Below are 12,048 nucleotides of genomic sequence, written 5' to 3'. Positions count from 1 at the left end.
GAAAATTTTGCCACGTCTTTGCTGAGTTGGTGGAGCTCAGTGAAGCTGGTTGGTTTTCCAGTACGGACCAGGCTTTAGAGCGTAGACCTCCGCACGTTCAACGTTAGACTGTTTCATCCATTTCTAGACCATCTTTGGTGAGAGTTTCAAACAACAATCCCAAACACACCTAAACTGGATAAAGCTGCTATTTAAGATTCTGAAATGGCTCCAAAACCAGTGTGGGCAGCAGAAAACAAATTTACTACAACTTGCTAAGAGACATTTATTAACCCTTTCATGCATGAATTATCATCCTTTGTGTCAGGTTTTTTTTTTTCCAATTTTTTTTATTTTTTTAAGGCATAAAAAATGGTAGGAACATTATTTTTTTTTGCAAATTTTATTAAATTTTTTTAGGTGATCATTTGTAATTTTCTCCAAATACAAATTTGTTATTTGAAAAATACATCAGTAGTATTGTTCTTTAGGGGCTATCTGATGTCACAGTATTCTTTTTACCTGCAGGAGGGCCCGGGTCGGTCGGCCATATTGGATTTAACAAAGATAATTTCTTGCATTTGCAGCTGATGGCCAGTAGTTGATGGTGTATTTTATGATGCATTAGTGTCCACTTCAGTGGTCTGTGTGTATTTATAACATAAAAATTCACAAGAAGCACAAGAAAATGACTTTTAGACAGCTGTCCACTGTAGTGATGCATGAAAGGGTTAAAATATTATTGAATGTAAATGNATTTAAACCTTTTTTGGATTTGAGAAAATCCACAACAAATTCAAGTCTTTCGGCACTGAAAAAAAAAGCATCCTTAAAAAAACCAAACATTTATGACACTCTTGCTGAAAGCCAGTGAATCTACACTTCTTTTTTTGTTTACAGTACTATTAACCAGTAACATGCTGGTTCTCAGCTACCCACTGATCTTAGCCTGAGCCCATCACAGATCAGCCGCATGGGTCCCAGGCGCCCACACACACACACACACACACACACACACACACACACACACACACACACACACACACAGCACAAAGCTAGCATTATTCAACTTTAGCTTTAACTACACCATCAATTTACGGCGTCTAATGCATTTCATGTCCTCCAGTTGGCATCATCCAGTGTTAGCAGTCTCCCCAGGTTCACAGCACGCAGCCCGCAGACATGCACTGTATTAATACTGGCAACCTTGGCATCATTAATCCAGCGTGTTACATGCTTATGCGACCCCTAAAACCACGGCATGGCTTCAGGTCTGTTTTTCCACTTCCATGGTTGCACCTGAAGGACCTGAGGGGGAACGGAGGGAAGGGGGAGGGGGAAAAAATCCCCAGCCTCTGTAGCTCTATTATATTAATCCAGAATGGAGCTACTAGTCATCTGGAAGCATGACTGCCGCCTGCAGTATCTGTAATCAGATGATTCAGCTGTCGAGTCATGCTAACCGAAGATTAGCTTTTAAAGGCAGAGTCATTTGCTGGGGAAAATAAAAAGCAGACACCCTGAAGACACTGCAGCTCTTTCTTTCTTTCTCTCTCAGTGTGTGTGTGTGTGTGTGTGGTATAAATGCGGGGTGTTGTATTCCCTCCCGATGTGTTCATTACAAGCACAGAGCTGCGGTTTAATTAGCTTAATCCTCTTTTTGGGTTATTATGACCATAAATCATTGAACATACATGTAGACGGGGATTAGCGTTGCAGAGCCTACAGGGAGGAGCAGCTGCAGAAAGCCTGCACAGCCTTACTGCTCTTACTGTAACTCACCAGAGGCCATTGGAGGTATCATTACGTTCACGCCTGTCGGCGACTGAGCGTCGCATCGCGTTGATTACGATCCGGCCGTTTCTCCGAGACGCGGGAGTGATGTAAAGGTTTTTCCTCACGTGAGGATCTTCATTACGGCCGAGTTGTAACATTAATGCAACTTTAATGGAGGTAGAAATTAATTCGGTAAATCTCTAAAGTATCCAATTAGTGATGCTCTGAGCCAAAGCCAAGTTTTGGGTGTTTTTTTTATTTTCTCTCTCTCCCTCTGCTCTCTTGGATAAGGTTGGATCTCTAAAAGCAGTGGAAGCCTATTAATCATATCCTTGTTATTCGAGGAGCAGTCCAAAAAGAAAGAGATACACTTAACTAAATACTTGGCATCCGACATTGCAGACGCGAGGAGCTGCGTTGGAAGGAGTGCCCGTCTGTCAGAAGTTGTAGATGTGAGCTTCGTGGCGCTGGCACCTCGCTCCAACACGACTGTGCAGCTGCAGGGAAAACCAGAAAGAATCATGTTTATCAGCAGAATGGATTGCCGGTGTATTATAGATTTGGTGGCGGTTTGATGTCGTCTGGCTTTAAATACTCTCCTGCTAGCCGAGGCTTGATCAAATTAATTTGATTGTGATCAAGAAGATTCTCACTGGGATTTCGGCTGGCTCACTTGGCTCACTTTTAGGTGGATTTCTCTCTCTATTTTTTTTTAAAGACTGACTACGCAGGAATAGTCACGGCCCTCAAATGTTTTCACATTTCATCACGTTGCAACCACAGATTTCTGTGTGTTGAAAAACGTACGAGATAGACCCAACATAAGGCAGCATATTGGGGGTGGGAGGATATAGATGTTGAACTTTGACATCTGAATGTCGTAGAAAAGGAAACCTCTGCCTCTGTCTCAGGTCCTGACCGCCTTTAGCAGTATTTTTTTTTTTTCTCTCCAAGCAGCACTGACCTGTATTTAGGTCCATCCATCTTCACATTAGCTCTGACTGGCTTCCCTCTTCCTAATCTCAAAGTGCTTAACAGGACGATACCCATCTACTCGAATGCTCTCGCACAGGCTTATGTCATGACTCGGTCACTCCGGTTGGATGAGTGACCTCACTCCACGCTCTTTCCACAATAGTGTAATGACCTCACGCTGCCTGAACAGAGGCAGTCCTGTCCATCTTCAAGAAACGTTTGCAGACCCCCAGAGCGTAAGAGAGCATCTCCTACCCTGTCCTCTCCTTCACCGTCTCCTTCCTTCTGTCCTGCACTCTGTTCTGAAGGAGCCCTACTCGTGGTGGCTACTCGCTTATTATTAGCTCTTCTGTCAACTGTGTTGTTGTTCTGTCTTTTGCCAGCTGCTTTGGATAAGGGTCTGCCAAATTAACAAACATAGATAAACATAAATCCATAGTAAAAACGGTTCATTGCAAAAAAGAAAAAGCGAGGATAATTTTCCTTCCACTTTACAGTTACGTGCTACGTTGTGCCATGTAAAATCCAGATAAATTTGTGGTTGCAGTGATAAAATGTTTTAATTCTTGAGGTCAAAGTTCTGCTGGAGCATCCAGTTAGTTTCCAGCTGTCTGTGCTATTATTTGAGGTTATGTTTGTTGCGGTTCTCTCCTCTTTCTGTTTGGTACCATTTCCGCGGCCAGCAGAACGGCACTACATCATGATGCTGCCACTGCCGTGCTTAACAACTGGTGCAGTGTTTTCAGTGAATTAATTTTTTTTTAATATCTAAACTGGATACAGAAATAATTTAAGAGACCAATTATCAGCTTCTCTGATTTGTACTGTTTATACATAAATGTTTGAGCAAAATGAACATTGTTCTTTTATTCTATGAAGAACTGACAACATGACCCTGAAATTCCACGCAAAAATTTTGTATTTATTTGCAGAAATTGAGAAATGGACAGAATAATGAAAAAGATGCAGAGCTTTCAGACCTCAAATAACGCAAAGAAAACAAGTTCACATTAAGAAACGACAATACTAACGTTTTAACTCGGGAAGAGTTCAGAAATAAATGTTTCAGAGCTGTAGATGCTGGAGCTTCATACAGTTACCTTCATTAGTGGCAAACAGGTCTTGATCTTCCAAGCATGGAAACGCTGGTGAACAGCAACACGACTGAACAACTTTCCATGTGCAGACATGAAAAATCAAAAGTAAATCAAAAGTAAATCTTTGGTAACTGTCTCAGTTACCAAAGAGACAGTTGCAATTATTTTTCTTTATTTTGTTGGAAACGGTGCTCATGTTTAATTTTTATCTCATGGTTACATTTTATTTGTATTAACTTAAATCAGATCCACACAAAAATGTAGATAGTGTCATAAAAAGTGACATTTTATATGACTTAAGACATTGCGGGCTTCAATGCTTCTTCTTAGCTCTAACCCTAAAAACATTTCGATGTATTTCGCGGTTCGTGATGTAAATCCTGATCCTCAGGCATGTGGCTCACAGGTTGAAACACTGTTGTGATAACTCCGCTTAACCCCCGACCCCTTCTCCCACCTGCAGCAGGGACCTATCCAACCCCATGTGGAGTCGGGGTAACACCTTGCTGACCTCCCCCAACACCTGAACCCTCCTTCACCCTCCTCTGCATCCCCCCTTTAACTTCCACCTCTCTTCCAATTGCTTATTTAGTTTAGGTTGCCAAGCAACTGCATCACACTCCTCCATAATTGGTTGGTGGCTGGTGGATTGTCCGTGCCTGTTAATCTGTCTCTCTGTCTCTCAGCCTCCCCCCCCCTACCTCTGCCTCCTCTCCTCTCTTTCTCTCAGTTGCTAGGTGACTTTATCATGCATCCCTGCCTTGCCGTGCTATAATTGGCTGCCGTCATGGTTGCTGTGGCGTTAGGCCCAGGCTGGCCTTGCTTCATTCCTCTAACAGTGTGTGTCTGTCGGCGTGTCTTCACGGTGTGTGTTTGAGAGGGCTCCTATTGAAGGAAGATGAGGTTCTCTGGCCAATTACTGGAGACGGGTGTGAAACGTCCTCCTGTCTGGCACCTGCGCCCCTCACAGCCCCCCCAACTCACATTCCCTTTATCACACGCACACATGTAGGTTAATGGTGGAGTATTTCTCGGAAAGGATAAGCTGCCAAGTGGTTTTGGTATTGTAGGTTGAATATATCAGTTCTTAGAGAGGAGAGGACTTTGTGGAGTGAGTAGGAGGACTCGCACTTACAGATGTAAGTGCTGAACATGGAGGATTTTGCTGCAGTTCTTCACAGGGCTTGAAGTAATCTGTTGTAGAATCGCAGATTATAGCATTTCTTCCACAGATGTAGAAAAGCATTACTCTCCCCTCGAAACAAAACGTGGAACAGTACAGAGTTCTGTGTCTTTACAGGAAGTTGGAAATTATCTTTTTCAAGCACAAAAAGGAGCTAAGTTGTTTATTTTTGGTTGCTTGCATATTGTAATGTTTCAGCACTTAAAGTGAATAGTGACTCTACTTATTTGAGATCTAATGGCATGTTCAGCTCCTGGGACAGGATGGCGCATACTGGGACGAGGAATTTAAAAGATATTTAAGCTTCTGGCATCTCTTCTTTTGTTTAGATAAACAGTGTGAAGCTTTCAGAAACACACGCTTTGTTTTAAATAGTCAGATTGCTTTCAAAGACTAATATTCCTGTCCAAGGTTTGTTGACGAGTCTTGCATAATTTGGTTTTTAGACTTTTGCAGGTCCAATGCAGTCCTAATAGAAACATTGTATATTTTCATTATATGTGTTTTCACAGCAAAACACGTAAACTGAATTTGTCTCTTAACAAATTCAGCTCAGCACAGAGAAATCCAGTTCAGATTTAATCAGTTAATGTCCACTAGATTGCACAACTCATTGAAAGGTACTCCAAACACACAAACAAACTGGAGATGAATTAATGAATGAGTCACTCGCAGGAGATCAATGAATTTTAGCATGGCACTACAACAGGATGCTGTCTGTGCATCTGTGAAATCCTACGTAGTAAACTACTGGAGATATTCTAACAAAGTGGAAGCAAATGAGAATAACACCAACTGGATGCTGGGATTCTGAGCTCCAAGTGGTCGCTAGCTTCCTGCAAAGCTAACAGCTACAGGCCTCTAAACCTTATGTGACCTTGCAGTTCAGTCAAGAACAGCGCGTTGACACACGGTGGGTTTCCATGACCGAAGAACTCAAAGTCTTACATCACCAAGCGTCAGATCCAGTGATGTAAGGCGCTGGACTCTAGGGAAGGGGAGACGTGTTGTCTGTTTATAGTGCGTTTATCTTATTCTATAAAAGACTGAATAATCGTCCATACCAAAATAGTTTTTCAAATTTGTCCAGTTAACGTCGGCGGTGGTAGTGACTTTGGTATTTTGAGCTAATTTTAAGGATTTAAAGATGCCGCTAAGCTAGCCATGGACTGCTAATGTATGTTGGTTTTAAAATATCAAGGCATTAAAGCAAAAATAAGTTCACTACATGCGGTCAAGAATATCTATTTGATCAGGTATGTAAATAGATATTCCTGATCTCTATGTTTATTGCTATAAAAATATATTTCTGTCCACAGTTATATTAGTTTCAGTGCATGGATATACAGAAGTAGATTCATGGGACTGTTTTTTTATTGATCTGCAGATATTTGAAGGTAAATAAACTTGAGATGAGACAAAAATCTAAAATTAAAAATGCATTTTTTTCTCTTCTTTTGCAAAACAATGTTGGGAGTGCAGTGAGTTCCTGTTGGCTAGCTAATTAGCGTTGATGCCTGCTTTGGTAGCGCCCTGCCTGGGGCTGTTTATTTTACCGAGAGGCACGATAACTCTCGTAACATTCACTTTTTCTTTTTATTACCATTTTCTTCTTTCTTTTTTGGGTGACTGTGTGTTTTTTGTTGTTGCACAAGGCAGAAAGTTTGAGGAATTTTCTCTTCTTTTGGCCATACAAGGTAGGAAAGCAGGAATGCTGCTTAGCCTTTTATTAACCAGGGATTATTGCTCTGCTTTCTATTTAAAGGAACTTTAAGTAGCAGGAATAGTTTTACAAGCAATCTGAATGGACCTATTAACACAAAGATGGATGATTAACCAGAAACCGATCCAGGCCTGCTCCAAATGCTTTTAAATATACCTTTGCAGCGTAAACCACACAGAAGATACATAAACTGAGTTTCCCTTTGTCAATTCACGACTCTTTGTGTCTCTGTAAAAGCGATTTCACCTGAGATATTCGAGGCATATCATAATGAAATACAGACAGCAGTGGGATGGCGCCGCGGTACCTGGGACTAATTAGATGCTCCTTTCCCTATGACCCAATAATACAGAATATTTTATTCAAAACCCATATTCGCATAACACCAGCCAAAATGAAAGCGGTGTCACAGGAATCACCTGTCACCTAAAGAGCGCAATAAGGCGGCAATAAAAGCCCAGATCCCGGTTGTCGAAGTCGGCTACAGACTGCATGAGAAAACGACGGGGAGAATTTGAATATGGAAATCCAGGCGAGTGCAGCTCGTGATGCGTAGATAATTTAGTCCGAGAGCAACCGCAGTCGTGTTGTATCCGTGGATAAAAGTCGTCTCCGATCAAAGAAACAGGCAAACTGTGGGGAAATAAAGGGAAGAAAAGGGGCAGTCATTCACAGTGCGGTGTTCCTGTTCAACATCATCTTTTACGCTCCGTTGCATCACCTCGCTGTCAAAGCTGAAGAGTGGGCAGGTGTAGTTTTTCGGTCGGTGTCGTCTATCCTGATGGTTTGAATGTGGAATCATCGGCGTTACAGTTTACTAAAGCAGTTCAGAGTTGACAGGTAGTTTCCTTTTCCTATTACAGTGAAATGAAGAGGTTATGGTCTGGTGCGACAAAACAACAGGAGTTGTTTGTTCAGAGTATTTCTTTGTTTCTTTTTTTTTTTAGGCATTTAACTGATAATCCTGCCACTAGAAACAGCAAAGTTTCTAGTGGCCTGATTTATTTCTGTAATAATAAGTAAGAGATTAAGCTACATTTAGGTGGCGACTGAAACCATTTTCAGCTTGGTCAGCCAAGACCCCGGTGTTCAGCTGGTCAAAAAATAAAAAATGTACCTTTTTCTGATTGTTGAATGAACCATATTTAAGTTGTTAGTTACGTGGTCAAACTAACAACACCCTTCAGCGTGGAGAGAATTGCTCAGGGAGGCAAACTAAAAGTTTGTGATTTTCAGTTCCTGTGTGGGATTTTAAATTATATTGCTGGAAGCAGAGAACGGTTTAAAGCCGTGTTTCTCAACCCTGGTCCTCACCGCCCCCCTGTCCTGCATGTTTTAGGTGTTTCCCTTCTGCCATACACTTGAATTGTATCTCTGGGTGATTAACAGGCTTCTGCAGTACTTGATGGTCATGCAATCATTTGAATCACCTGTTCTGGAGTAGAGGCATACCCTGGTGAGGACCAGGGTTGAGAAACACTGGTTTAAAGGGAAGAATCTATTTTAAAAGAAACTGAAAAAGACATGATAGGATATTTCTGCAGTTCAGTTAAGCAGAGAGCTAGACCTTCAAATGATAACAGGAAGGCTGATTGCGGTACAACAAAGGTGATTTATCATTTGAGTTTATATTGAGTTTGGAAATGTTGGCAGCTTTTTGTAAATCTGAGCTACATTAAGGCTACAGAATCCTCACACGCTACTGTTTTAGGGATGCTAGCTGCCCCAATCAAGCTAATTGCTACCTTAGCAATCTGTATCATGTTTTTGAGCATAATATGATAAACTGTTCAAAATATTAACCACTGAATCATTTTATATTTGGTTTACATTAATATAATAACACAGGCTACAGTTTTAGGGATGCTAGCTAAATCAATCAAGCTAACTGCTAGTACAACATGATAAAATGTTCAAAGTATCAACCATCATTTTATCTTTGATTCACAATAAAATAATAATCCAGTTTACAGTGACACTTCTCTTATACACTGTAGGATGTTACTTTTGCTCTTAATGTAAATAAATAAGTGCTCAGTAGGAAGGCTGGAATGCTGTTCTCACATCTTCCGATATTTTAGCTCTGAAAATGAGAATTAGCTAAAGTCGGTATCAGCAGATAAAATTAGAGGCTAAAAACTGGTCACTAATTTATAATCTCTGATAATAACATCAGACACCACACCACCTTGTATTGCAGATCAAGCTAATGTTCTGCAGGGAAAAGAGTCCTTTAGCGTGCGCTGACAGTTTTTATTTCCATTCTGACTTTAATGTGGGAGGAGAGGGGGGAGAAAACACAGTTCCATTTAACAACTGAAACACTTGTGGGCAAAAAGCTTTTTTATTGTGAATATTTGGCTTTTCAACATGTTTCCTAATGCTTCAGACCACATTAGCTCCACTCAGCTGTGAATGTGTGCATGTTTGTCTTCTTAAGAGGATTGATGTGTGCTGTGAAAGAAGAAGAGGGGCTGGTGGGACATCTGGCTAACTGACTGTAAGCTGCCACATCACTGCCCATTAGGAGTCATTAAGGCCCCGATTACAGGAACCACAGCCAGGAACATCAAGGGTCCGTCAGGTTATGACTCTTTTCTGGTCAATATTTCAAATATAGTTCATCTAAATGGTCATTTTGCTGTTGTTTGACTATAATGTAGAGCCTTTGTATGGAAGTACATTTGAGCCAAGAGTCTTCAGCTCTCGCAAGTCAAGTTTTGTAACGTTGTGCGATTGAATTTAAAGGAAGTTGAGGACTGTTGGACTTAAAAATATTATTTTGTGATCCAGGTTTACGTATTGTATTTGTGGGGAATATTTTTTGTTTGTCATTTAGTTGAGCTGTGGGTGAAAAAGTGGAAAACTTATCTGCCTGTTCCTCCTTGATTTAAAAATGCAATATTTTAATATATCTTTACGTCTTTGTTGCTCAGATCGATTCAACATTCACAAGTCAAACAAACACTTTGTTGCATTTATATTGCTGAGGAAGTAAAGATAGCTGTTTATTTATTTATCTATCTCCGTATACAAGCTTGGTGATTTTCCCTTTTGCCTCTTTGTACTTGCGCAGTTTCAATTTTCTGAACTTTTTCAGTTGCTGACCGTTTTGTTCTGACCATGCATCAATTCATGGCTCCAAAGGACATTTTGTTCCCGCTTTAACAACCGACTATTTAAAGTAATTTTCAATACTCTGCTACTAATTGTCTTCCATTAGAAAATAAGGCTTTTTGACTCATTTAGACTCATTTTGTGAGTTTAAGTGGCCCAGAAAAAGGAGTTAAAAGTCTAAATTAATAGACAAACAGTGCTATACAAGTTCTTTTGAATAATAATATATCAGATAATGAAATAGTTTGAATTTAATTTTATGCAGGATTTAAGCCATGTTTGGGGCATTTGCATAGAAACAGTGAAAAGATAAATGCATACACATGGTTTAAGTAATTGTATGCAAATAGTTTATTTACAGGAAAGAAACACAAGTGAGCAAGGAACAAATTACTGCATATGAAATGGAGTCTGATCCATTAAAGGGGTGAATTAATAATAAGTAAATATTTGCACTTTACACAACTGATCTAAAGTAAACACATCCTATTGCATTAGACTGGGAAAGAAATAAGTTTTACTCTGAAATCTTAATGAGACGGCAGTCAAAAGTGATATTTACCAGTTGCGGCATTATCCCTTTTGTCCAGACCTGTTTTATTATTACATTTTTTATTTTAATAATTCTGCTGAACCACATCTCAAAAACAATTTCCCAGTAGATTTTCAGTAGATTTTTATCTATTTTGACTTTTGCCAATTTAAAATGATTTAATTTAATCCAAATGTTTTGCAATGTTCTTTTTTGATAAATCACTGTCCAGCCAGTTAAATCCAGAATAAATTGTACCAATATTTTTGACCTTCTTAAAAGCTGCAGCATGTTGCTATGTCTATAATTATTATACCTAATATAAAAATTATTTGTTTTTTTTAATTACAGGATTGAAATTGAATTATATTTTTTCTCCTCACTTTTTGTTTGCGTTATTAGTTCCTGAGTTGAAGTCCAGATTAACTGCTACCTCATCTGACCCAACACTTTGCACACGCAGGAGAAAATGCTTCACACAGAGACGCATCATCAGGTCCCATCTGAAGACAGCCTGCTCCTTCATGCTACACACACACGCACACACACACACACACACACACACACAGCTGGAAGGCTTTCTATCATGGTGAGATAACTACAGGCTGAGAACAATAGACCATCTCTTCTCCCATCTGGTGAACCGGAGGATGAAACTTCATTTACATTTCAGCCCCCCTCACACACACACTCCCTCCACTACCACCTCGCTCCTCTGGGTGTGTGTGTGTGTGTGTGTGTGTGTTCTTGTGCATGGATGGGCGGAGGTGTGGTAATAAAGGGAACAAAACGAGATTCATTTCAGGGTGAATTTGGGATTATGAATTAACATGCTGCAGTGCTGAAAGACTTCATTTACAGCTAATTGAGTGTGTTGGCTCATTAAAATGGCTGTTGTGTAAAACTGCTCTGCTTGGCCGCCCCTGGGCTGGGTAGTAGTGTGTGTGTGTGCGCATGCGTGCGCGTGTGTGTGTGTGTGTTTTTGGAGAAAAACCTAGTAGTTTAGACGTGTGAAATTAGATGTAGAAATTGTAATAAAATGTGACACCTTCTGCTCTTTTTCTCCCTTTCCTCGCTGTCAGGTGAGAAGCCCTATAAGTGCTCATGGGAGGGCTGCGAGTGGCGCTTTGCCCGCAGCGACGAGCTGACGCGACACTACCGCAAACACACCGGAGCGAAGCCATTCAAGTGCAACCACTGCGACAGGTAAACACTCACTTCCTTTCATTCGCACAGATTACTACCAAGCACACAGCACCGTTTGCATTTGTACAACGTCTTAAGGTAACAAGGATCAATGTTTATCCTGCGACTGGAGGCACAGTGGGTCAATTTGAGACCCATTTCTTTCCTCCTGACGGTGTTCATATCCTTTTTGCATTTTCTCACTTTAGAAACTCACACTTTAATGTATTTTAGTGGGATTTTTTTGTGAAGGACAACATAAGTAGACCTTGATTGGGAAGTGGAAGGAGCCCCATTTTTCTCTGCTTTAATCGAACTCCAATTCGTTTGTCTAAAAAGTCCAGTTTGTTTGGGAGGGCGTGAATGCCTAATCGAGCTCTGGACCGCCTACAAACCCAGGTCTCGGTTCGACCAGAGTCAGGTCTGTATGTTTGCAGTTAATAGTCGTCTCATTGTTGGTAACTCATCAGCTTTCTTGCTG

General features: G+C 40.6%; 1 protein-coding gene across 1 annotated transcript in view; it reads left to right on the top strand.

The window, feature by feature from the left end:
* LOC106963981 (Krueppel-like factor 7) overlaps positions 1–11,698 on the top strand; it is a 77,011-nt gene extending 65,313 nt beyond the window's left edge. Inside the window, exon 3 of the mRNA XM_015059190.1 lies at positions 11,465–11,698. Coding sequence (XP_014914676.1) covers positions 11,465–11,592 — 128 coding nt within the window. The 3' untranslated portion in view covers positions 11,593–11,698. The remainder of the gene's footprint in view (positions 1–11,464) is intronic.
* Positions 11,699–12,048: the final 350 nt, after the last annotated feature.

This window comes from Poecilia latipinna, unplaced genomic scaffold, assembly GCF_001443285.1.
Source record: "Poecilia latipinna isolate Pla-1442-1.1 unplaced genomic scaffold, P_latipinna-1.0 Scaffold1610, whole genome shotgun sequence".
Lineage (NCBI taxonomy): Eukaryota > Metazoa > Chordata > Actinopteri > Cyprinodontiformes > Poeciliidae > Poecilia > Poecilia latipinna.
Note: the sequence above shows the minus strand (reverse complement) of the source record. Positions and strands in the feature narration are given on the sequence as shown.